At 37.7% G+C, this 24,935-nt stretch overlaps 3 protein-coding genes across 5 annotated transcripts; all 3 read left to right on the top strand.

Annotated features, from left to right (window-relative positions):
• Positions 1 to 687: 687 nt before the first annotated feature.
• On the top strand, positions 688 to 6,502 carry skor1b (SKI family transcriptional corepressor 1b). Of its 2 annotated transcripts, none has more exons than XM_055031520.1 (8): positions 688 to 826; positions 1,126 to 2,846; positions 3,131 to 3,224; positions 3,345 to 3,449; positions 3,562 to 3,621; positions 4,056 to 4,130; positions 5,445 to 5,519; positions 5,832 to 6,502. In XM_055031520.1, the coding sequence occupies exons 2-8, from the start codon at positions 1,143 to 1,145 to the stop codon at positions 5,924 to 5,926; spliced, it is 2,208 nt and encodes a 735-aa protein (XP_054887495.1). In that variant the 5' UTR covers positions 688 to 826; positions 1,126 to 1,142; the 3' UTR covers positions 5,927 to 6,502. The 2 variants fall into 2 exon arrangements, with proteins under 2 accessions (XP_054887495.1, XP_054887487.1); XM_055031512.1 differs by having other exon boundaries at positions 5,829 to 6,502.
• A 493-nt stretch (positions 6,503 to 6,995) lies between these two features.
• On the top strand, positions 6,996 to 17,430 carry pias1b (protein inhibitor of activated STAT, 1b). 2 transcript variants are annotated; one of them, XM_055031534.1, is made up of 14 exons: positions 6,996 to 7,055; positions 8,487 to 8,919; positions 9,097 to 9,181; positions 9,330 to 9,377; positions 10,194 to 10,284; positions 10,396 to 10,530; positions 10,627 to 10,732; positions 12,158 to 12,231; positions 12,444 to 12,604; positions 13,267 to 13,400; positions 13,494 to 13,671; positions 13,970 to 14,106; positions 14,232 to 14,269; positions 15,202 to 17,430. In XM_055031534.1, the coding sequence occupies exons 1-14, from the start codon at positions 7,032 to 7,034 to the stop codon at positions 15,526 to 15,528; spliced, it is 1,971 nt and encodes a 656-aa protein (XP_054887509.1). In that variant the 5' UTR covers positions 6,996 to 7,031; the 3' UTR covers positions 15,529 to 17,430. The 2 variants fall into 2 exon arrangements, with proteins under 2 accessions (XP_054887509.1, XP_054887519.1); XM_055031544.1 differs by having other exon boundaries at positions 7,008 to 7,055; positions 8,601 to 8,919.
• Positions 17,431 to 18,015: 585 nt separating this feature from the next.
• morf4l1 (mortality factor 4 like 1) lies at positions 18,016 to 23,425 on the top strand. Its single transcript, XM_055031502.1, has 12 exons — positions 18,016 to 18,130; positions 19,936 to 19,982; positions 20,070 to 20,137; positions 20,224 to 20,310; positions 20,454 to 20,531; positions 20,639 to 20,664; positions 20,772 to 20,863; positions 20,980 to 21,081; positions 21,511 to 21,599; positions 21,715 to 21,887; positions 22,834 to 22,918; positions 22,990 to 23,425. Exons 1-12 carry the CDS (start codon positions 18,091 to 18,093, stop codon positions 23,072 to 23,074), a joined length of 972 nt encoding a protein of 323 aa, XP_054887477.1. The 5' UTR covers positions 18,016 to 18,090; the 3' UTR covers positions 23,075 to 23,425.
• Positions 23,426 to 24,935: the final 1,510 nt, after the last annotated feature.

The raw sequence follows: 24,935 nt of genomic DNA, 5'->3' as shown, positions 1-24,935 counted from the left end.
TGAAAATGATTAACCCAAAACCTTTTATTGACTTTCAGGAAGTTTAAATGTCGGTCGCTGATGGCGCATTGTGTCCGATTCTTTTCTCTGAGCTGAGGGGACAAAAACACCATAAAGCAGCTTTCACAGAGGGAACCTCAGAGCAGCTGCTTAATATTATTCTCCGGGCGCGTGCAGTTTGTAAACTGTGAAGACGTGGGAACCGAGCACGTGACGGAGGCCTGCACCAAGCATTCATCCACCACGCGCATGACAATGTGTCAGAGGGGGGTCTGCTGTTTAAGTGAATCCCACATGCAGACTCCCGTTTATTCTATGAACAAATACACCCAATATTAGTGTGTAAAGATCGTTTAACTTATATCACTTCGAATAAAGTGCTTAGTTTGTTTACTTAGCTCCTCTTAGAGTTCAGCACAGACCTTCAGGCTCACACCAAATCATCTTCATTGGTCATGAATCCATATTTAATGCGGGCTGCTGGTGGAAGTGGGAGTGTCTTGCCTTAAGTTTTGCAGTCACTTGATTGCTGTCGTTGTCGGTGGGGGTAAAGCGACGGTTAGGCGAGGAGGGGGGAGGGGAGGGCGGTCTGTTCTACACTCTGCGTGCCATGTGGACACCGCTGCTCCTGGTGGCGCAACACAAACCGTGCGCGCACACAGACCGCGCAGCAGAGAGACGGGAGGACACAGAGCAGGAGGGAGGCGTCCCGCTCCTTAAGCAAACATATTTGCAACCTCCAGCATAGACTTCTCAATATTTCTCCAACATTTCATTCGATCACAGTCACTCGATTTCGGAGGGGATCTGAACAGGACCGTCAAAGGTGAGTTTAGGAGACAGATTTCTGGAGCACAGATGCGGTCTGGGTGTCAGATGGAGGCTACTTTGGAAGCTGCACGCATGTGTTGTCATATTTGTAGTTTGCGGGATTGAAATGCTCAATTGTGATTGTAAGAATTAAAAAGTCATGAAGAAAAACTGCGTTGTAGAAAGACTTGTGATAAATACATGGCCATTTGCGTTAAAAAAAATCACAAGGTTTTTAAAAGCAAAAAAATCTACATTAAAACTCTTGTAAAGACGTTTAGCAACTCGTGTCCAAATTAAATGTCATCTTTGCAGCCTCGAGGTCTCCAAGGATGGACTCCATACCTACGGGACGAGACACCACTAGCTCTTCGCCAAACTCCAAACAAGAACTTTCCTACCCCAGTACCAACTTGAAACCCAACCAGGTCGGCGAGACGGTTCTGTACGGAATACCCATCGTGTCTTTGGTGATAGATGGTCAGGAGAGACTTTGCCTTGCGCAGATATCAAACACGTTGTTGAAGAATTACAGCTACAACGAAATCCATAACCGACGCGTGGCCCTGGGCATCACCTGCGTCCAGTGCACCCCGGTGCAGCTGGAGATCCTGCGGAGAGCCGGGGCGATGCCGATCTCCTCCAGGCGCTGCGGGATGATCACCAAACGCGAGGCTGAGAGACTCTGTAAGTCGTTTCTGGGAGCGCACTCGCCTCCAAAACTTCCAGAAAATTTCGCCTTCGACGTGTCTCACGAGTGCGCCTGGGGAAGCCGAGGAAACTTCATCCCGGCCAGATACAACAGCTCCAGAGCCAAGTGCATCAAGTGCTCCTACTGCAACATGTATTTCTCCCCGAATAAATTTATATTTCACTCCCATCGCACGCCGGAGTCAAAGTACACGCAACCGGATGCGGCTAATTTCAACTCCTGGAGGCGACACCTCAAGCTGACAGACAAGAGCAGTTCCATGGAGATCATGCACGCGTGGGAAGACGTAAAGGCCATGTTCAACGGGGGAAGTCGCAAGAGAACGCTGCCGGGGAGTGGATCTGGGTCCAACTCTCCTCTAAAATTGCAGGGGCCAAATCGATCCCAAGACTCGCCGGAGATCCCCTCAAAAATCCTCAGCTGCGAAGACACTCGGAGTGCTATGACCAGCGCCCGCAGCTACCCGGTCATTCCGGTGCCCAGTAAAGGCTTCGGGATGCTACAGAAAATCCCTCCGCCGCTCTTCCCTCATCCCTATGGCTTCCCAGCTTTCGGTCTGTGCCAGAAGAAGGATGACGGGATGATGGGCGAGCAGAGCAAAGCGGGGCTGCCGGGCGTCCTGTGGCCTGGCACCAAGGACAGCGCCTACCCTTCTTTCCCCATGTTCTGGCCCGCTGCGGGCCCGCTGCCCATGCCCCCGTACGCACAGACTCCACACAAGCCCCCTCCTGAATTGCTGTGCCCCAGGCAGACAGAGGTGGACATTTCCGAAAGCAGCGACCGCAGCACCAACACGTCCAAAGACAGCGTGGTGGACACTGACCGCTGCTCCAGCACCCAGTCCATACGTAACGAAGACGACAAATCCGGGGACGAGGGGAGGCCCACGGAGGGAATGAGCCTCCCGGCGCGGAAACTCAGCTACGTGTCCGCATTCAGGCCCGTCATTAAAGACGCCGACTGCATCGCCAAGCTGTACGGTAGCAGGGGCGCATACAACGGCTGCCGCACCGGCTACTTATCACCTGATTTTTTAAGCGAGAGCTCCAGCTACCGGTCTGTGTCCCCGTGCGTGGACAGCGAGGGCGAGCCGGAAGTAGACGTGGAGACAAACAGATCGCCAGAGGAGCAGGAGGATCCCGGGCCTCGGACTCCCCTTGGTTTGGCGCACAGCGCTTCACCGAAAGACTCAGAGTCCTCAAAGGGCACAGAGGGAAGCGAGAATGAGGCGCAGAAAATGAGCCTGCAGGTGGCCCAGTCCTCCGACAGAGAGCTGCAGAGCAAACAGCCACCAGAGCACCACATAGCAGCACCTTTCACGGAAGTGAGTCGTTTTTAAATAAAATGCTACTACTAAATTAGATTTGTTTTTTGCTGATTTTTAAAAAATTATTTGTCTGTAGTATGTTCCTACCTTTTCTAATTACTTTTTTCCATGTGGAGGAAATTTGATAATTGAAAAAAAAACAACAATTACAAATAACCCAATAATTTTGAAATAAATATTTAAAATATATATATATGAGTGCAGTTCAATCACATATTAATTTTATATTTCATTTGACTGAATTTCGAATATTGTCCTGAGCTTGATTGCCTTTGCTTCAGGTTTACAGACCGGACAGAACTGAGCTGCAACAAAGGAGCAGCCCGTATCAATTCAGACCCACCAATTACCTGACGGCAGTACTGACGACGAGCGGTAGATTTTATTTTTATTTTATTTCAATTTTAACTTTAAAAGAAATGCGGCAAAACGGCAAATAGATTTTTTTTTACTTATAGGCTATTCATTTAATTTTATGTAATAATTTTTTTCAAGACGAGAGCGCAAGTAAGGAAGAGCCGTCTTCCACAGTGGAGGAGATTGAAACAAAATCTTTTAATGGACAAAGCAGCGAGGAGAGCCAGCGAGAGCCGGATGAGGGTGAGCTCGTGAAAAAATAAAAGTTTTTCGCTGTGCTAGAAGCTCTGTTTGATTGTATGTTTGCACGCTTCAGAATAATCAAAATGTTGAAACCTAATTTGTGTGAATTTAGGTGAGGACGCGGCAGCCAGAGTTGCGCCATTACGCAGAGAGTTCCAAAGTTTAGCAAAGGGTAAGATGACTATTCTTCTGTAATTATTAGTCGTAGTAGCAGCGGTGTACTTTGAGTAATAACAATTACATTTTCAATATTTTTGTCATGATACAGATCAATTGGTCCAACCTTAAGCCAAAACATAGTTAAAAAATAAATAAAAGAACAACAAAAACAGATATCTCGAACGATCCTTCAGGTTCAGCTTCACCAGTTTCTGATATCCTCAGATGTTCCCAACATAGGAGGGACATGGTTTCATTTTGTGCCTTTATTTTTAGACTAACAGAGTCAGGAAGCTGTGCTCTGAATTTTCATCCGATGATGGTGATGATATTCTCATCATCGTTGTGATTAAAAATAGAAAGCTGTCCTAGATGTAATGCAAAAGGCTCCCAGCGCCTGTTTCTCTGCTCCTCCACTAACGCTCCCTCTTTTGCCTGCTTTTTTAGAGGAGCTGCAGAAGCAGCTGTTGGAACAAGTCGAGCTGAGGAAAAAGCTAGAACGCGAATTTCAGAACTTGAAAGGTAAGAAAACACTTTAACGCAGCCATGATTTGGATTTCTGTCTTCCCGCAAGTGCAAAAGATTTATTTTAGGGCTCATAATAAAAAAAAAAAAGCGTATTTATTAATTTTTTTGTCACTGACATGAATTGGATTTTAAAATTGTTAAATGTGTTATTGGAATTACATACAACAACAAAAATCTACATATTCAAGTACTGGCTGCTCAAACTATTACAAATCTACCCACACAGATTTGTAATGGAGGTGTGTTTCTACCCACATAAGAAATTATGGGTGAAATTAATGAAGAAAAAAAAAGATCTTAATGACAAAAATAATACCACTGTATTTGCATCTAAAATTTTAGCAAATTCTGCAATGTTCTATGTTTTATGTGAAAAAGGTGACCAAACCAAAAACAATTTAAAATTTAATTCTTGGAGAAGAAACAGTCTTTGATCTTCCTTTACTTTTCCAGTAAAAATAACATGAACGTATTGAGCCTCTGTGAAACACATCGATTAAAGAGGGAAATTCTGATCTTTAAAATTGTTTTATAATATGCAAGTCTTTTAGTACCATTAAATCGTTTTGGCAAAGGCTTAAACCGCTCTTAAAATCTGGTCTGACTTTAGCGGAAATTTCTTTGCCCTTATTTTATTCTAATTTTTTTAAACCCTGCTTTAATAACATGTAAATATTGCTTTTGCTCATATGTGATATTATGCATTGCTTCAAACTAAGGTTAGAGTTATTCAATCACTCTGACAAAAGATATATTTTATGCAAACAACATCAAAAACATTACAAGATTAGCAAAATCGCAACATTACACGCAATTTGATTGATTTATTTATTTTTTTAATTTCTTCGAATTCGTTGTAAACATAATCTTCTTTCTAATAATTCCTAATAAGACATTCGTCTTCCGTTTATAATATAAATCTATAGTTAAATTCAGACATGTGACATTTCATTATCAAAACACGCATAATTGTTTGAACGCGAATTTGACGTTGGTCACAGTTCAAAAGACTTTTTGTGGCTCTTGCTTGGGAACAGCGCCCTCTATCTGCTATTTAACAGACTGACAGTGCATAGTGCAATCCGATTTGTGCAAGCTTCCTGATTTTTAAACCTAAAATTATAACAAATACGTTAATAAAGTGTGAAACAAACGTAGCTATATGCTTGTTTTTTAGTTGTGATTTATTTTTGATTGACTGAAGTTATGTTTTGCTTCTTTAGCTCTTTTTCCTTCTTCCTTTCTTTCCTTCCTTTTCTCTTACATACGAGAGGAACACCAAATTTAATGCTGGCTTTTGCTTCTTAGATAATTTTCAAGATCAAATGAAAAGGGAGCTTTCCTACAGGGAGGAGATGGTGCAGCAGCTTCACATCGTCAGAGGTGAGAAAAATAAAGCAAATGAGAAAAAAAATTACTTAAATTCAACTCAATTTGCCCCATTCTGTCCGTTTTCAAGATCTTGCACACTTTTACTAAAATTTGATTTACAAATAAGATCTATTGCGTCCTATTGCCACGATCAGTCCGGAAACAAAAATCGTGAATTGCTTCATCATATGGTCTCTTAAAATGTCTCTCAACCATCTTTCATTATAAATAACAGATATTTACAATTTCAATATATTTACAATATCTGTCATTTTCAGGAACCGTTTGCTTGTGCACTATTGATTGTTTTTCTCCTTCTAGAAGCTCACGACGCTTTACACCATTTTTCCTGTAAGATGTTAACTCCTCGCCACTGCACGGGATCCTGCACATTCAAATCTCCTCTGCTGCCGCCTTGAGTATTGGACATATGTATTTGTGAGGGAGATGATTAAGTGGAATATAAACATCAGCGGAAAAGTTGGAGGAACTGAACTGAAAACAGACCAACCTGTAATTATTTATAAGATTGGGGAAAAAAAGTGTGTATTACCACCCTCAGTATTTATGAAACCTTCCTACATACGTTGGAATTTGTTTTATTAAAATTATGCCATCAACTCATTTCATTTTTGTGGCAAAGTGCAATGACAGTGAATGTCCTATCTTGAAGTTAATTGTCTATGTTTGATTTTTGTTCGGAAATATTTTTGCTCCTTTTTCCTCTATTATAAATAGCCTAAGTCGGTTATTACTTTTTTTTTCTTTTTTTTATTAGGTCAGTCACTCACATTGGATTAAATGCACTTTAAATGAGTCACGGGAAATTACAGCAAAATACACTGTTTGGTAGTTGTATTTGTTTTTAACGAATGGAAAAACACATAATCTAGAGGAGGAAATCTGTGCATCTGCGTCAATATATTATAATAAGAGTAGATTATTTGTCCCTGTAACATTTGTTTTCATTGTTGAAGAATAAATCATTTTATTGAAGAAATGTGGCACATTTTGGCGTCGGTGTGGTAATTACTTTCAGTTCTTAGCATTTGAATTTCTAAAATCAACCTAGTAATAATATCCCGCGCAGTTGCTGTTTTATTAGATTCAAAATAATCAATATGATGTCAATTGGTCGAAGTAAGTTTTCACTTGTATATTGTGGTACCGTAAAGTAACATAAAGTGTACAAATACACTCTGTACAAATAAATCAGCGTTCTACGTTTTCGTCACCTATAGTCACGTCTCATAACTAATGAGATTTCTATTGTTCAGTTTATCAAAAACAATCAGTCATTCATTATCAATGTATGATGATTCAGACAAACTATAATCAATTTTCGTTCAAAACTATTTAACCACTAACACTGGGTCCGTTTTATTCGGTTGTCCTTTCGTTCGTTGCTTTAAAAATATGCGAGTGATTACTAGCGTTGCAACAGCGCCCCCTTCTGGGATTCGCGGAACGACAGTCAGTCCCTTGAGGGAAAGTGTGTTGCGCATGCGCACCTAATGTAACGAGATGGCGGAGAGTGCGGAACTGAAGGTAAACCTGCTCTGTATATTAGCTTGCTGAGTAGATGTTTCAGTCACTGAAACTTGCATTTTAACGCCACATCACTCTTGATATTCGACGACAAAGAGCTGAGTTGGGCTGTTATGAAAGTATATGATGAATAAACAGCTGAGCAGAAGGAACTAAAATACCGTTAGCTTGCGGCTAAGCTCGTTAGCATTAGCTTTGTTATTGTTGCCGACGTTCCCGTTAGATTTCCCCTGCGGTTCTCCTGATTAAAATCTAATATATCGCTTTCATTAAGGATGAAACCGTTACGATGACCAGTGTTTTAGATTTAACAAAGCAACAGTTTCGGCTACCTTTTATTATTTTTATACTACTGTTCGAACGGTTATCTGTTGAAAAATGGGCCATGTCTATTCCCTGGAAGAGAAGCGCATGTTAACTTGAAATATTTCTTCCTTTTTGTAGGAATGGTTGTCTCTGAGAGCAAGTCTGGTTATATTATAATGCGTGGGAAGTATATCCATTTAAAAATACATCGCGAGGGTAAAAAAATGAAGATTTTGGTTTCTTTTTTTGGCAAATGACAGCATCGCATAGCCATTGGTAGCTAGTGTATGCTAACTAAATCTGTTATCTTCCTCTCCACCCTTTTTTCATACATTGTTATTGAACCCTCCGTATGATATGTGCTTTTTTTTTAATTTAATGAAACCAGACTTATATGTGCAGAAATATTGCTGCTGCTTTGTAATAGACATTTACTGTGACATAAATGCAGCTGTTAAGCGACATTTATTTTTGGAGAAGAAAAAGGAAGTTTATGCATTGATAATAAAAGAGCTGCTATTCTTTGTATAAAGTAAAAAAACATTCTTTCAGGCTGGGTCTAAGGTGTTATGAGAGTGTTTACGTCTAGATTCGTTTGCTCATGAAACAGATAAAGTAATCCAGGTTCATAGTATCTTCAGAATTGTCTAAATTCACATATCAATAAGATAACGTATCCAGAGATTGGAATATGCTAAATTGACCTTGATAGTCCGCAACTGGTTCTTGACAGGACAAATATATAAAAGGCTATGTTTTTTTTAACCTTATTCATTACATGCATAAAAACTATGAACTCACTCCATCTTTGGTCTCAGTGCATTAACTAATAGCGTGTACTTTGATGATCTTTTGAAGGAGTTAAATAAAAATTAGTTAAAGCTTAGATGCATGTGCTTTGAAGCTAAAGTATGGCTAATCTGATAATTTCTTTCAAACTACTACCTCTATTAAATTGGGCAGGAGACGGCTGATGGAAACATCAGCCTTTTATAAATGTTTTATATTAAAGAAAAAAAAGTGCTACAGGTTATTTGATAGAGGTAGCAGTTTCATCGTGGATTAGAAAACTGCGTTTTCCCAGTTTTTATAGATCCTTTTCCCCACTCTTCATTTTTCCACCAGCAAATGGTAATGAGCCTTCGAGTTTCTGAGCTCCAAGTGTTGTTGGGCTATGCAGGACGGAATAAGCATGGGCGCAAACATGAACTTTTGACCAAAGCTCTCCACCTACTCAAGGCTGGCTGCAGTCCTGCTGTGCAGATGAAGATCAAAGAACTCTACAGACGGCGGTTCCCAACCAAAATGGTTTCGCCAGTGGACCTAGCTCTTCCTGTTGTTCATTCTGCGACCAGCTTGCCCACGGGCCTCGCTCAGCTAGGATTCGATGGCCACAGCTCTCCTTCACCACTGCTGCCTGTTTCTCTTCTCGGACCTAAGCATGAGCTGAGTCTGCCTCACCTCTCCTCTGCCCTGCACCCTGTACACCCTGACGTCAAGCTCCAGAGATTGCCATTCTACGATGTTCTAGATGAGCTCATCAAGCCAACAAGCCTGGGTGAGTCCACAACCAATGGCTCAGCTGTGTTTATAGTTATAACATTCCTCCTGCTTGAGCATACCAGTGAAGCTTTGAGATCACAGGTACAGCTAAACAATGAGTCGTGAGAGACGTGCACAAAAAACTTTCTGTACATTCTCGTCTGACTTTGTGTTTCTGGCTTCTTCCTCAAAGTTTCAGACAACAGTCAGCGCTTCCAGGAAGCATGTTATGCCTTTGCATTAACACCGCAGCAAGTTCAACAAATTAGCAGCTCAATGTAAGTGAGAAAATTGCCTGCAGGAAAAAATAGCCGAAAGGCACAACCAGTGAATAGTGCCACTGCTATTTCAATGTGTAAAATTTCTAACTTTGAATTTGTTTTTGTTATTATATTGTGTAATAAACTGGTTATTCTAAAATTTCAGGGACATATCTGGGACCAAATGTGACTTTGCTGTTCAAGTTCAACTAAGGTATTTCCAACACACACATTATTTTGAGTATCAGCCTAATGTTTTAATATATTTCTGCTTTAAGTTCTGGCTCTAAAACATACAAAAACAACAGTATCACTGAAATCCTGTTTGTCATTTCAAGAGCCATTTAAAAATGTTCATACTTCTGGAACTTTTCTATATTTTGCCATTTTAAAAACCAAAAAATCAGAATCCACTTGTTAAACAAACAGCATCCTGAAGACTTAGGAGCGTACCAGACGGGTCAGAAAACAGTTGCAGAGGAGATTACAGCGAAGTTGAGTTATAAAACAATATTACAATTGTTGAAGATGGAGGAATGTTTAGTTCTCTGCCTGAAAATGGAGCGTGAAATAACTCCAAACCAGCCAAATAATGGCTGTCCACTTAACCATTGAGCCAGGAGAGCATCAATCAGAACAACAGACAGCACAGTAACTCTTTAGGAGAAAATCTGTTGATGGAGGCATCCACTCCATAAATCAGATTTTTATAAGGAAGAAGAAAAACACTGATGAAAAGGTTTTTGAGAAATTCCTTAGCCTTTTTGTGCCCGACAGTCTGAAAACTTATGGTTTAAAAAATATCCCATTTTACATTAGTCTCTCACTAACATTTCATTTCAGTAAAAATACTCTCATATCACTTTAAATCGCAATAAAATAAATTTCCAGGAAGTGCTCTACATATGTCACAAAATAAATCCCATATTATTGAAGTTAACCTAGTTTATAGTGGAAATGTTAGCCTCTTAGAATCCGCTTGCTTAAGACATTTGTTTAAGCCTTAATCAATTATTTTTATCATTTTCAGATTTTGCTTATCAGAGACGAGCTGTCCACAAGAGGACCATTTCCCCCCTAATTTGTGTGTGAAGGTTAATGGCAAACCATGTAATCTCCCAGTAAGTCTAAACCTTATTTTGCTATGGTTTAGAGTTTTGTGTGTTTTCTTTTTAATTTACTACTGCGAAATAAGCGTTTTGTGTGTTTGTTTCTTTTTTTTCCTTTTGCAGGGATATCTCCCTCCCACAAAAAATGGGGTGGAACCAAAAAGGCCCAGTCGTCCTATAAACATAACGTCTCTTGTCCGACTATCTACCACTGTCCCCAACACAATTGTCGTGTCTTGGACATCAGAAATCGGAAGGGTGAGATTACTGTATCAGAATGTTGAGTAATAATAAAAATGGAACAGTATGTGAGAGGTCTGCATGACATTTGTGTTTTGTATTTTTTGTGGTCAGTGTTTTTCTCTGGCGGTGTATTTGGTAAGACAGCAATCATCTGCAGTGTTACTACAAAGACTACGGGGCAAAGGGATTAGGAATCCTGACCACTCAAGAGCCTTGAGTAAGTAAACATTTTGCTTAATAGTAAAAAATCTTGGGTAACAGAAACAACTTACTTTAAAGCCATATGTGAGCAGCAAATTTATCTCAGTATCAAATTTTGAGTTTTTCTTTTGTTTCAAATTCTGGTCTTGTCTTGAAAGCCAAGAAAGGCTTATTGTGGATTACAAATCTTGCTGGTGCAGCGTACAAGAGCACTCTGAGGCTCATCACAAGCTTTTAACTCCTTTACAAAACCACATTAGGTATTCAGTTTGGCATTGAGAAAATATCACATATTGATGTCACACCTTGTTTATCATTTGAAAATAATGTGATCTTAATGTTCTATTATGAACGCTTGTGTGCAGTTTCAGCCAAGTTAAGATAGATTATACGTTATGATGGTGTCATAACAAATTCTATAGAAGAAATGGCTTTTTTTTAGTGATGGCACAAAAGGTTTAAGAAGACTTTTTTTCAGTTTTAATTAAAAATGGCTGTGCTATAGGAGTGGTGTGATTGTGATCTGATGTGCTCCACTGACAAAGACTTATTCCATAAATTCATAATTATAATTTTCAATCATTGTTTACGTCCAGATTTACTGTGTCTTGTTTCGTCTGGTGCAGTTTTATGATGCATGTCTTAAGTAATTGGGGTAAAATTCAGATGAAATGTGAGGCGGTAGTTCTGGCTGCAGACATTTTGACAACAATAGAATACATATCTGATTTAGTACCACATAGGGAAGTGGTACAAATATTTTTTTTTATGCGTGAAAAGATTAGAATTGGGGCACTCAGACTTCCATAAAAAAGTCGGATATAGGTCGCATGTGGTCAAACATATCAGATATGGGTCGAATTTGCCTGCTGCGTGAATGTAGCCTTTGTTCTTTCTCTGCTTCGACACACCTGAATCAAATAATGAGGTCAGTAGAAGGACTGGAGAAGTTGACTGCAGACTGAGGAGGTAACTCAGCTGCTTGACTTGTCCTGCATTGGACCAGGGACATGTCTAAATTTGGCTGGATGAGGGCTGGATTTAAAGACCCCTGCTGTAAACCTGCAAAGAAAAACACATAAAACTGCTTGAATTTTAAGAACACATTAAAAAGAAATGAATTTAAGCCATATTTTACATTGTTTACATCACATAGGTCTGTTTGTAAATGTTAAAATGAACCATCGTTTGTCTATGAACCTTTCTTCACAGTGGCTTTGAAGATCTATAGTTCCTTTAAAGTGGTATATACAACATATGTCTACCGTATCTATACTACTATAACATGATTTCTGTTGTTTAGTTCTCCTTTTTGTTGCTTTAATCCATCTAAATGTTAATCTAACTTTATTGTTCACTGAAGGTTTCAAATACGCTTGTGGTAAATATAGATAGCTAAGTACATGTTTAACCTTTTTGTTTCTCTCTTTCCGTCTCACAGTCAAAGAGAAACTGACAGCGGATCCAGAGAGTGAGATAGCGACCACCAGCCTACGAGTTTCTCTCCTTTGTCCTGTAAATACTCTTCAGTACTATCTTGCTCATTTTAAGTCTTTGTGATCACAATCGAGTTTCAATTTAAAAAGGAAATTATTTGTGCTGCATAACACATAGTATAAAAAAGAGGGAGGGGGTATTAAAAAACTAAACCATGCTTTTTGGGGTTTATTATTAGGAGTCGGTCATACTTTATTAACTGCTCCTTTCTTGTGTCTCTCTTTGTATAGCTGGGAAAGATGAGGCTGACCATCCCTTGCCGATCAATGACATGCTCACACCTTCAGTGCTTTGATGCTACACTTTATATCCAAATGAACGAAAAGAAGCCAACATGGGTGTGTCCGGTTTGTGACAAGAAGGCACCGTATGAGCATCTTATTATAGATGGGTGAGCGCCATCGTAATTCATGTCAAATCTTCTCAAATTTGGCTTAAAATATGTGCTACGAACAGAACACCCTATCCCCTCACTTTTGTTCTTAAGACTTAAAATTATTTTTTAAATTCTACATCCTGTTAGATTATGTCTGAAAAGGATATTGTACAGCTAAATGCGGAATAACACAGCAGAATGTTTTCATTGTCTGAATGTAAGAAGCACTTTTCCATCATTTAAAGTTTATGTAACGTGTGGCCTGTTATATAATTTTCAAAAAATATGTTTTTGCAATATTGTTGAATTTTCCAGGGATTATTTCACCTGATATTAAGCCAAATAACCCCAACTTCTCACTTTCTTTTCCCTCACTAAATTGCATTGCATCTTTGTGGTCATGAAGATACAATCCATCAAATCAGCCAAATAAATTATTTACCTCATAGACCATTAATGTGTTGGGCTCTACTTATAACAACCTCTTAAATATTACAATAGAGATTGCACTGTTGTACATAGGAATATTGCACCAGCTATTACATTTCAACATATTGTTCAGTGCTGCTAATAAATATATATTGTGTCTTGATGGAAGGTCATCTAAATTGTGATGAAAGTTTACATTTTGGGTGAAGTTTGTGTCAAAAGTGTTTACAGGTTGCTTGTTTTCACAGGTTGTTCATGGAAATCCTGAACAGCTGCTCAGACTGTGACGAAATCCAGTTCAAGGAAGATGGTAGCTGGGCCCCCATGAAGTCAAAGAAAGAAGTTCAGGAGGTGTCTGCTTCCTATAACGGCGTGGACAGCGGTGTGTAGCTCATGCTTTACGTAGCCTCACAATCCAATATCGACCCACGAACACAGAGTGAGGTTTCTTTCTTTTTTGCTTCTCTGTGGGTAGATTTATCTAGAACAGACTCGCATGAGCATAAACGAGGGTCGTCTAACGACAACAACAAGAAAGTGGATGTGATTGATTTGACACTGGATACCTCCTCAGAAGACGAGCAGGATGACGAGCCGCCTCCGAAGCGGGTCTGTCCCTCGCTCTCTCCAGTCTCTCCGCCTCCCAACAAAGGGTAAGCTTCAATATCACTTTGTTTTCGTTTAGAAACATCTAGAAAATTAGAAGATAATCAAAAAAATTGTGTATTTTAATAATTTAAATCAAGGAGTGAAACTCGTTACTGGCAAATGAAGTTATATATTCCAAGTAAACATTTTGGGTAATGTTGAGGATTACGGCTTAAAGTTTATGAATTAATACACACCTAGTGAGTTTCCTTTTTTGAATTGAAAGTACTGAATTTAAATGCTATACAATTTTTTTAATTTAGTGAAATATCTCTGATTTTGTGCTGCATTCTCTGTGATTAGAGTGTTGAACCTGCACAGCCAAGCTTCACCCCTGGCCAGAACTCCCAGCATGCCCCCTGTGGAGAGCAGCTACATTCCTCCTCCACCTCCTCTTATTCAGGACTACCGCCACTATTACCACACAAGCGATCTACCTGGTAAACCTGGTGTTTTCTCTTAATTTTACTTAATCAAATCAACTGAAAGTGCATTTTAGAGTAATTTTACCTATTCTTGAGTCAGAGTATTATTAAAATTTATTTGTGTTTTATTCTTTTTACAGATCTGAATTTTTTCTCCTTCCTGCAAAGTGACAATCAGGTACATTATTTGCAAATTTTCCTCTTACATCAGTGGATTAAGTGATGTTGACAGGTGAAAGCAAAGAAATGTATTTTATTCTGTAAAATATATGATTTAAATGATTGATATCTTATACATAATACATGTTTCTGTAAAAAATCATCTTGTGAAGTAAAAATGTAACTTTTTGTCATTTTATAGTGTTGGCAACTTTGATAGGTTTTGTTGTTTCACAGCTCTTAAAAGTCAAGAGGGACTTTTAAGCGCTGCTTTTGATATTGATAAATTAAAAAATATATATCTTCATAGACTCCTCTGGGTCAGTTCATTCAAATATGTAATAATGGAAAAAATAACTGGCATTTAATACCGCTCTGAAAAAGTAATTGCCTCATAAATATAATAAGTAGTTGAACCTCACTTAATGGTGACAGCTGTCATCAGCTGGAAATTTTTTTTTTTTTTACATCATTGTGGAGAGATTTTGACTCTCTCCTCTTTGCAGAATTTTTGTAACTTAGCTACCTCGGAGGTTTTCAGAGGAAGTTTGAAGTCATGCTACAAGATTTACATCTGAAATCAGATTCAAATCCAGGCGCGTTTTTATTTTTTCTTTCAGGTCCAGGTTGGTTTGGAAAACCTTTTTTTTTTCTCATAAGTGAAAGCGATAGTATTACTTTGTTTTATATTAGAACTTGTTTGACTTGAAATATCTCTTATTTAATAAAGAAGTGAAAGATATTTCAAAATATTTTCACTACAAGTACATGAGTATGAATCAGTTTGTGTGCATGAAATAGACTTAAGAAATGAAATGGCTATGTGATTGGGCAAAGCAGCAAGTTGAGCTAACCCCATTAAAACATTGAGTTAAACTTCATGTCGTATGGCTTGCACTGTGCGTCGCTCTGCTGCTGGTGGCTAACAATGTCTCCTTTGTGTCCTGGAAGCATTACAACATGGTGATGGCTGCTGCAGCGGCCGCATCAGCGTCTGCGCCAGAGGACCACGACCTGCTCCTCAACCGCTTCCTGCCCTACAGCTCCTCCCAGATGCTACGGGAGCAGTCGGCCACCCCCGGGGGCAGCACCCTTGCAACTGCCAATGGAGGCAGCAACAGCGGCAGCACCAGCAGTTTGGTGTCTTCCAGCAGTTTACGGGAACGCGAAAAGGAAAGAGACAGCCACGGCCTTTCTGGATTGTCACGGTCTTCTATGGAGGCGGCGGCGGCGGCGGCCATTTACGGCTCCTTATCTGACGTTATCTCTCTCGACTAGATCCACATTGAACTGAATCATCAAAAATTCGAGAAAGTCCTCAAACGGGAGTTCTTTGTAAATATTAAAAGTGGAAGATGAAAGTATACAGTGCTATGTACAGAGAGGAAAAATCTATTTTCAATTTTACTTATATGTATATAAACTTGGGACGCTTCTTGTCCAGTGCGTTACTTTCGTTGATATTTTTGTGTGAATACTGAAGACTTTTTCCACACCTCTTCATGTGGTCTTTGATTATATTGTAGCTTTTGTACCTGGTTTTTACAGTTTGTTTCGATATTTTATGTCAACGGCATTATTTCAGCATACATGCACAGTCCCCACGCAGTTAACACCAAATGGGACATATTTAGAATATAAAGAAAACAGGCTTGTTGTTGATGAAAGGTGAGCCTCAGCAGCACGGGAAAATGTGTAGCACTTTATGTTCTAAATGGTGTCATCTTTGTCATAATGTTTTGACAGCAGAAAGATTGGCCATTTGTTTTATTTTTGCCATCATTGTACATTTATTTTCTCTTAACACATTCATGCTGTGGTTGTTATTTTTAAATAATTATTTATGATGTAAGTTATATTAGGTGTGTGCTATTTTTGAAAGAAGCATTCCTATGCCTCTTGGAACTGTTGCCACTAGAAATGCAGGAGAGCGTCCTTGTGTTTCATTACTGCGCTCTTTCTCTTCTTGCTCATCTTAGTCAAATCAAAGAACAGTGAACCATGTTTTATTGCTCAGACGCTATGTAATCTACACCTTAATTGGGAGAAAGTCAGGATGATCAGACTGTTTCAGTGTGAATGAAGGGCACTGGTCCAGCTAGCACTCACTATTGGACCTTTATACATGGTAGATATATATATACATATATATATCAAATTTTTCTTTAATGTATAGCTGTTTATTTTGTGTATTACTCAAAACATAATAGAAAACTAGACAGAAGTGACCAGCTGACAAATTTCTGCTCCACATACAAGACATGGCTAGTTTCTGGTCATTTTGAAAGGCTATAGCTGTGTTTATTTTACTTTATTTTATTTTTTTTAGTTTAAGTAAGTTAATTACATTTCATTATGTTGATGTTTTATTATAGCACTTGTTTCCTTTTGTTTTTGCGCATCGAATCTGTGTGGAGCAGTTAAGCGTTACAGTTCCCAGTTAGTCGTCTTCAGCTTTCTCTGTCTGCTGGTTACCTGCAAGCTCACCTACTTGAGTGCTATGCGATTCTGTAGTGAGGCCACAGGATACATAGTATTTTTTTTGGTGTTTAATGTATTTGCAACAGCCTTCAAGATTACTGTGATAGTTAAGGCTTTGAGTGAATCACAATATACATTTTGGCCCAGAGGTAAAACAACTTTAAAGTCATGAATGCCTCCCTTTTTGTTGCTTTTCTCCTTGACTTGTCTTTCTGATTAGGTTTATTTATTATCATATAAACTTTCTGCTTTGGTTTGATTCGTGAATATGCATTGCTGTCATTGTATGTGATATTTCTTTTGTAATTATATAATTATTGCTATTTAAAAATATCACTGTTGCTTGACATGCATTGTAACATTTTTAGTTTCTGTCTGTTTTGCTATAAGATGATGTCAATAACTCAATAGACACTTTGATCATTTTGAAAAGAGATGAGATCTACTGTGCTGATTGACATTGGTAAGGATTTAAGCATGTGGAGAACAAACTAAAGGTCTTTGCAGGCAAAGTAGTTCTCTAAAGGTTCCTCAGTTACATGAGGGATTATAGAACATTTCACATCATTTTTAAATAGTTTACACAAGTAAAGCAATTGGTTGTCTAACATTAATTCTATTCACTGGTTTGGCTGTAGCTGCTGGATAAAAAAGTTTCTAACTTTGGAAAGGGGTAAATGATATAAAACCGGAAGTAATTTTTAAGTGAACTTTAATGTCCACCACTTTGTGCTTTTATAATGTGACATTCTATGACACCTCTGGTCAAAATGGTTAGACATAAGATAAATTTATGTTTTATTGCCACAGTACATTAGGGAAGCACTTAGTCTTCTCAATTAAGAGGAACTGTCCTGTTTTCGCATTCTCTTGAGTTTGTGATTTTAAGACGTAGGATGCTTTCTCCATCTAACTTCACAGATTTGATTAAAGAATGATATCTGGATATTTGTGATTAAATCTGTGTTTATCTGTAAAAGATAAACAGGTTTCAAAAAATAATAAAGAAAATGTTATAGTACAACACACAGGTTTGATTGGTAGTTTATAAAATAGGCAAACATCAAACTAAGATTTTGCATTGGTGGGTGAAAGATATAAGATTAAAAAGTCAGGAATAATAAAGAAAAACTTTACTTTTAGCAGTTTTCTTGTGAAGTCTTCATTATTTCGTGTTTTTAATTTAACATTTTGCACTTTCATCCCAGTAGGTGGCGGTTATGTACCTTATACTGGTTGCCAACCATCAAAAAACATCCACAGAAGAAGAAGAAGAATGACGTCATTGGATAGCGGCGCCGCGGTGGACTGGAATGGGACCTGAAGATTTTTCCCAAATTTTGATAGCTTAATCCATGAATGGCGCCGAAACAGGACCCGAAACCTAAATTTCAAGAAGGTATGCAGTGGTTTGTTTGTCGTATTGATTCGTGTAAGTTTCTGTCCGCTTTGAAGCGTCTAAATATTGCAGTTGTTGGAGGTGGAGCGGTTAGCCGTCATTGTTGTTGCAATAAAGACACAACGGGTTGTTATTAATACGATTTGGTAGTTTTAGTAGTGTTTCCACGGCTTTGATAAAGATTCTGATATAGAGTGCTTTGTGTTAATTTTAGATAGTTTTAATTTCATTCAGATAGCGTTAGCTACTGAGAGACTTCACCGCCCACCTCTGACAGTATTTTACCAAGCTAACCGTTAGCTCAGATCTTGCTAACTTTAGTCTTTCTAACCATTGTCTGTTGTTGCCATTTTAAATATGTGTACATACAGATTGCATTACAGTTTTTTTTTATGGAAAAGTGATCCAAGCTAGGAATGCCACGCTTACGTTCAGCTGAAAAATCCGTACTTCACAGCAGAAGTACCCGCCAAGAACCGAATTGTTTTGTTTGATGGCTTGCCATAATCTTCCTAATATCAGCTTGGAAGAATATGCATCTATGATGAGTAACTGTCTTGAAAGTTAAAGCTAAAATCAAGATAAATGAAGTACAGTGTACGGAAGCACAGAATGACCATGGAAGTTATTAGCAAGATTTAAAAATCTGCCACCTGAGACTTTTTTTTAAACTTCCGGTATATTTCTTCATTCAGCTTATAGAACTGGCTGCATGGTTGGCGATACCATTATTAATCATTTAATGTATGCTGATGATATAGTGATTTTTAGTCCAAGCTCAGCTGGTCTTCAGAAGCTGCTTAATGTCTGTACTGATGAAGTGAAACTGCATTTGTTTTGATCATATTGTACATCATTGTATACATCCCCTTTTCTGGTGCAATTTAAAAAAAAAAAAACAGTCTTCAAAGATTGAAGGTGGCTTTTAATGATGCTTTAAGACTTTTGTTAAATAAGCCCAGATGGACCAGTGCTAGTGAACTGTTTGTATCTGCTCAAGTTAGCACTTTGATGGCTGTTTTAAGGAAGCTTATGTATCAATTTATTTGTCGTGTAAACGAGTCTAATAATAGAATTATTCTATTGTTGACAAATGTTAAATATAGTGTCGTAAAATACTCATCTGTACTTTGGAGACATTGGTATGATTGCCTCCTGACGGGTTAGTTGCCATTTTTTAATGCACTTTTTATTCTTTTATTGTTTTTCTTTTCTTTTTATGTATATTTGGACTTTGAGTCTGTGTAATAAAATCTATTTATCTATCTTCAAAACTAAAAGTCGGACAAAACAAGCAACCCAAAAATGATGCATTGCAATGTTTGTCAATTGTTTTTTCTTATTTTGGTAAATACTTTTACTTGTCTGCATAATCCATAGCAATACTTGACACAGTGGGTAAGAGATTTTTTATACATAATGTAGATGGGCAGAGACAAAATAGCAACTTGTTGCTATTGAATGGGGACACGACAAGGCAAATTGCCCCATAAGGTGACAAATAAATGACACAATGACCTGGACTCAGTTCAGTTTCTTTTGCTTGAGTCAGAAATTAGATACAAATATTTTAAATCATATTTTCTTGTTTTGCTGCTGCATGTTTTTTTTGTGTGTTTTTTTTTCAGGAACTAATAAAATGGAATGTAAATAAGAAGGAAATCTTAGAAAAATAATTTGTAGGGTCATGAGAAAATAAAAACAATTGTCTGGCGCTAAAACATGTCCTTTCCCTGTTATTGTTTTCCATATTTGTGTGTGTGAAGCTTCTTCAGTGGAACTTAATTGTTTTATCTCCAATGCAGGTGAAAGAGTGCTGTGTTTTCATGGGCCATTGCTCTACGAAGCTAAGGTAGGCCGCCTTAGTTAAACTATCCTTATAAACACCCTCTTGATGTTTTTTTTCAATGTTAACAATAATTGGTGATTCTCTTTGCAGTGTGTTAAGATTAATATCAAGGACAAACAGATTAAATACTTCATTCATTACAGTGGTTGGAATAAGAAGTGAGTGTTCAGCTCAGATAATAAATGCCTAAACTTGCATATTTTTAACAGTGGTTTAAGTACTCAAATAATATTTTCTCTTTCAGCTGGGACGAATGGGTTCCTGAAAGCAGAGTACTGAAGTATGTGGACAGTAATCTTCAGAAACAGAAAGAGCTTCAGAGGGCCAATCAGTAAGTCCACTATGATGTCATGCGTTCAATCTTTTCCATTGGATTTAATCTGTTTTGTTTTCAATCCTTAATTGTCTGTAAAATGTTCATTTCATCAGAACCACAGGTTATTGACTAACAAAACTTTTGTTTTCTCAATTTAGAGACCATTATGTAGAAGGGAGAATGAGGGGAGCTGCACCGAATAAGAAGATCCCTGCTGCATCGCAGAAAAATGATGTGTGAGTGTTTGTGCCTTTGTGGTGGTGGTGTTTTTTTTCATCTTGTCTTTTTCTTCTTTTTTTTTTTTACTTTATAACAGAAACCCTTGTTGTATTCTTTTTCCCAGGAAAACCAAAAAGAACAAACAGAAGAGTGAGTATATATGTTGGTTTACTCTGAAATATTAAAAAGTATTGCAATTCAAAAAGTTGATTTTTGCCTGCAATAAATTTATGAGTTAAGTAAATGTGTGTTTGCAGCTCCTGGAGCAGGAGAGGGAACAAGTTCAGGAGGAGATCCAACTCATCCTCCCAGGAAGAAGAGAGCACGAGTTGATCCAACTGTTGAGAGCGTAGGTCCAGGATTTCGTGTGATAACTACGTTCAGAACCTAAAAACAACATATGTTTTATTCTTAAAGGACATCATTCATATAAGGTACACAGATGATTTTTTTCCTTCTGCTTAGGAGGAAACCTTTATAAACAGAGTTGAAGTTAAGGTAAAAATCCCAGAGGAGCTTAAACCGTGGCTTGTGGATGACTGGGATCTGATCACACGTCAAAAACAGGTAAATAATCAACATTTTCTTGTATTTCCACGTAGAGATCTCACCACACTTGTGCATTTGGTAAAGAGTCTAGTAAAAAAGACCCTTTAAAAAGTTTGTGATTCCAGGCTCTTTAATCATTTAATCCCAGAGGTTATGTCCGGTCTGCTCGTCATGTTGTCTTACATTTTTAAAAATGGCAAAAAGAAATTGGTCACTTTTGCATCACCAGGCAAACAGGAAGCTATGTACTGTATTACTGACTGAAAGTTTTTTTTTTTACCCTTGAATTAGAATTTTCCCCCAGATGGATAAATAATAAAGATGGATAAAACCAGAGTGTGCTGCAGCAATAAAAGAGAATTTTTTTTTTAAGGCTTTTAGGAGTTCCACTAAGTAAGCCTCAGAGAAAAACTTCCAACAATTATGTTTCAATTTGTTTGTCTTCAGCTTTTTCACCTTCCAGCCAAAAAAAACGTCGACGCTGTCCTCGAAGACTATGGAAACTACAAAAAATCAAGAGGAAACTCTGACAGCAAGTAAAGACTCACCTTCATCTTATTTTATTTCCAGGATTTGTTTTATAGCCAGCTCCAGAAATGCCAAGAGAAACCTATGTTTTTACTGGTCCAACTTGTTTCCTTCAACACTCAGGGAGTTTGCTGTGAATGAGGTGGTTGCCGGTATCCGTGAATATTTCAACGTCATGCTGGGGACACAACTTCTCTACAAATTTGAGCGGCCTCAGTACGCAGACATCCTGGCTAACCACCCTGACACAGCCATGTCTCAGATCTACGGCGCGCCTCACCTACTGAGACTTTTTGGTAAATTCTCAAAACAAAAGCAGAATCCTTATAAAGAATGGTTGTGGATAGCTGCAGTCAACAAAAATAAATAATTCAGACGCTTCAACTGCAGCTCAATTGCTGTAGTGTGATCTCCTACATTTGTGTTGAGAGATTTTGAGAAGAATTAAATCGACTATGTATTGTTTGTTTAAATAATGGAGAGAAAGATTTGGAGAGATTAGTTTTTTTATCTAGCAGAAATAATATTTCGGGCATCCATTGGTTGATTATTTACTTGCCAATATCTCAGCTTATTACTGAAATACTGAAAACTTATTACTGAAAGGTAATATTTATCATCAGTATTATATTTTTTTCTAAGATTATTGATAGAAAAACTAAACAAAAAATGTTGATCAAATGTCAGATGGGACATAATTTAGGCCATAAATAATTTAGTTATTATTTTTTGTATGTCATAATATGTTAATACATCTATTTGTAATTGTTTTAGTGATGGTATATTTCAATATCTAATAAAAAATGAAGTGCAATTAAAACCAGGAAGTTATGTTGGAAGCAATATATGATTGTTTAATCAGTTTTTGAGTTTCGTCATAGTTTTTTGTAGCAGTACAGTTTGAAATAATTTAATGTGGCTCATCAGGTAGATCCAAACATGTAATTGGTTGACCTCCATAGCAACCATCCCCACTGACTGATGGATGGCGATAGCAGATAAATTCACAATGTGTTGCAGTATAAGACCATAAAATTAACATAAACAATTACTTTTAAACAAGAGTTTTTGTGTGATAATGGATATTCTAAGTACTTCCTTTAATAAAACACATAGTAAATAAATTCTGCATTTTTCTTCAATGTTTATAAAATATATTCAATTTTAATAATTTAGTTTTGGCACTTTTGTACTTGTTAAATAAAAAATCCATTCAAAAGTTGTGAATTGTTGTTTTGACAGTGAGAATTGGGGCCATGCTGGCATACACTCCTCTGGACGAGAAGAGTCTCGCGCTGCTTCTCAGTTATCTACAAGACTTTCTCAAGTGAGTACTGGTAACTTATTCAACAAGCCTTCAAATGAAGAATCTGTTGCAAACGAGTTCTTCTTTTTCAGGTATCTCGTTAAGAACTCTGCATCACTCTTCAATGCAAGCGACTATGAAGTTGCTCCTCCAGAGTACCATCGAAAAGCGGTCTAAATTTTGTTTTTTATTTAGATCTGAAACCTTTGTGTGTTAAAGATCAGAAAACTCTTTCAGTTGAAAAGAAACCTTATTTGAAGCACAGATTTTGTAACATTATTTTTGCTCTCAGAAGAATCATGTGTGAATGAAGTTTTTTTTGTTTTGTTTTTTTCCAAGAGGAACGCTGCTGAGAACTTTTTTCCCTGGTATGTTTTTGATTACCACTTTTATGGCTACTTTTTTTTTTTTTTTCGTCTGAGGGCTAATTCATAAATTTGGACATCACAGTTTTTTCTTCTATTTCCTGATACTGGTTACAAACGTCCTGGAAGCAGTTATTTTCTAATAAAAGTCTTTCATTCATTACCTGCTGTGCTGTCTTTTATAATCCCACTTGGTTTGTTTGACTTCACTTTGCTATTTCTTATTTAATTAAACTGACATGTGGCTATTGTTAGTAGCACCTGTCTACCAACATGAAATATAGACTGTCGTATTTTAGCTTTCTGTGTCTAGAGATGGAAAATTTGTTCATTGTCTTGAGGAAATAAACTCAAGCTGAGTCAGTTTGGTTATAAGAAGTGTGTGAACAACAATTTTTAACTATTTTGCTGTGAGGTTGACAGGAATATACTTTGATCAAAGTCATTCTAATTTTTCTACCTTTAAATTATTTTCTTCCAGGATTACAATTTATTGAACTCTTACCGAGTTTCTTATCCACTCAGGAAAAACATTCATGCACCATATTGCTGCTACCACCATGTTTCACTTGAGGATGTATTTTTGTTGTGCTATTAGTCCTGGCTTTTAAGCAAACTGGAATAGCTAAAGTGAATTGTGCTTTAATAAATTAATGTCTGTTGAAGATAATTTTGGAAGAATTTCAAGCAATCTTACCTTGCATATTTTACACGTTGAATGTCTTTTATGAGACACATAAATGTTCCAAGTCTGTCATATCCTGCTCTGATGGCTTTTACCACAGTGTAAATCTGCAAACATCTAACATAAAGGCTGGTGGAAATTTTTTGCTGCATCTGCTGTTTTTTAAAAAGAACATAGTAGAATATATTTTGAAGCCAAGTTCTTCCTCCTTTCTGCCTCCAGCTGTCCCCTGCCAACACTGTTGTCTTCTAATCACCATAAAAAAAAGAAAACAAATACTAGCTTGAGGCTGATTTGTGGTTTCATCTGTTAGACACTTGCATTTATTATGGCAAGAGCAATCCTAACTCTTTTTCTTTTTTTTTTTAAAGAATTTAATCCAAGTTTTTCCAGGCCTAACTAGAACCAGATGTGTTTTTACTATAGTGAGTTCTTACTTCACTGCACCCTGATGACTTAAAATAAAAACACCATAAGGAAGAGTGATGTTTACTGAGGCCTCCTCTGAAAGCCACTTACCTGCTCCTTGTTCCTCTTGCATTACTGCCACAGCTAATCCTAATCATAACAGGTCTGGGCACCTTCTGGGCCGTCATGTAAACCAAGAGACGAAAGAGCCAGTTAGTGGTGTCATTATTCAGAGACAGACAAATAATACATTGTTTGCACAAAACAGGCACCATTTTTTAGGCTTGTTCAAGTGTGATGGATGGTTTTAACTATTTTTCTCCTAGTAGTTTCTGTTTAAAACGAATTGAAGATTATTCCTAATGCACCAAAATAGCTCATGTTGGATGTTTTCGGAGATAAAGTCCAGACTGAGATGGTTTGGACATGTTAAGAGGAGAAACAATGATTATATCGGTAGAAAGATGCTGAGGTTGGAGCCACAGGGGAGGAGGCCAAGAGGAAGACCAAGAAGGAGATTTATGGATGTGGAGAAAGAGGACATGAAGTTAGTCGATGTGAGGTTAGAGGATACGACTGT

This window comes from Poeciliopsis prolifica, unplaced genomic scaffold (assembly GCF_027474105.1).
Source record: "Poeciliopsis prolifica strain line A6 unplaced genomic scaffold, Auburn_PproV2 SCAFFOLD001, whole genome shotgun sequence".
In the NCBI taxonomy this organism is placed as follows: domain Eukaryota; kingdom Metazoa; phylum Chordata; class Actinopteri; order Cyprinodontiformes; family Poeciliidae; genus Poeciliopsis; species Poeciliopsis prolifica.
The sequence above is the reverse complement of the archived record's forward strand: the minus strand, read 5'-3'. Positions and strand labels throughout refer to the sequence as shown.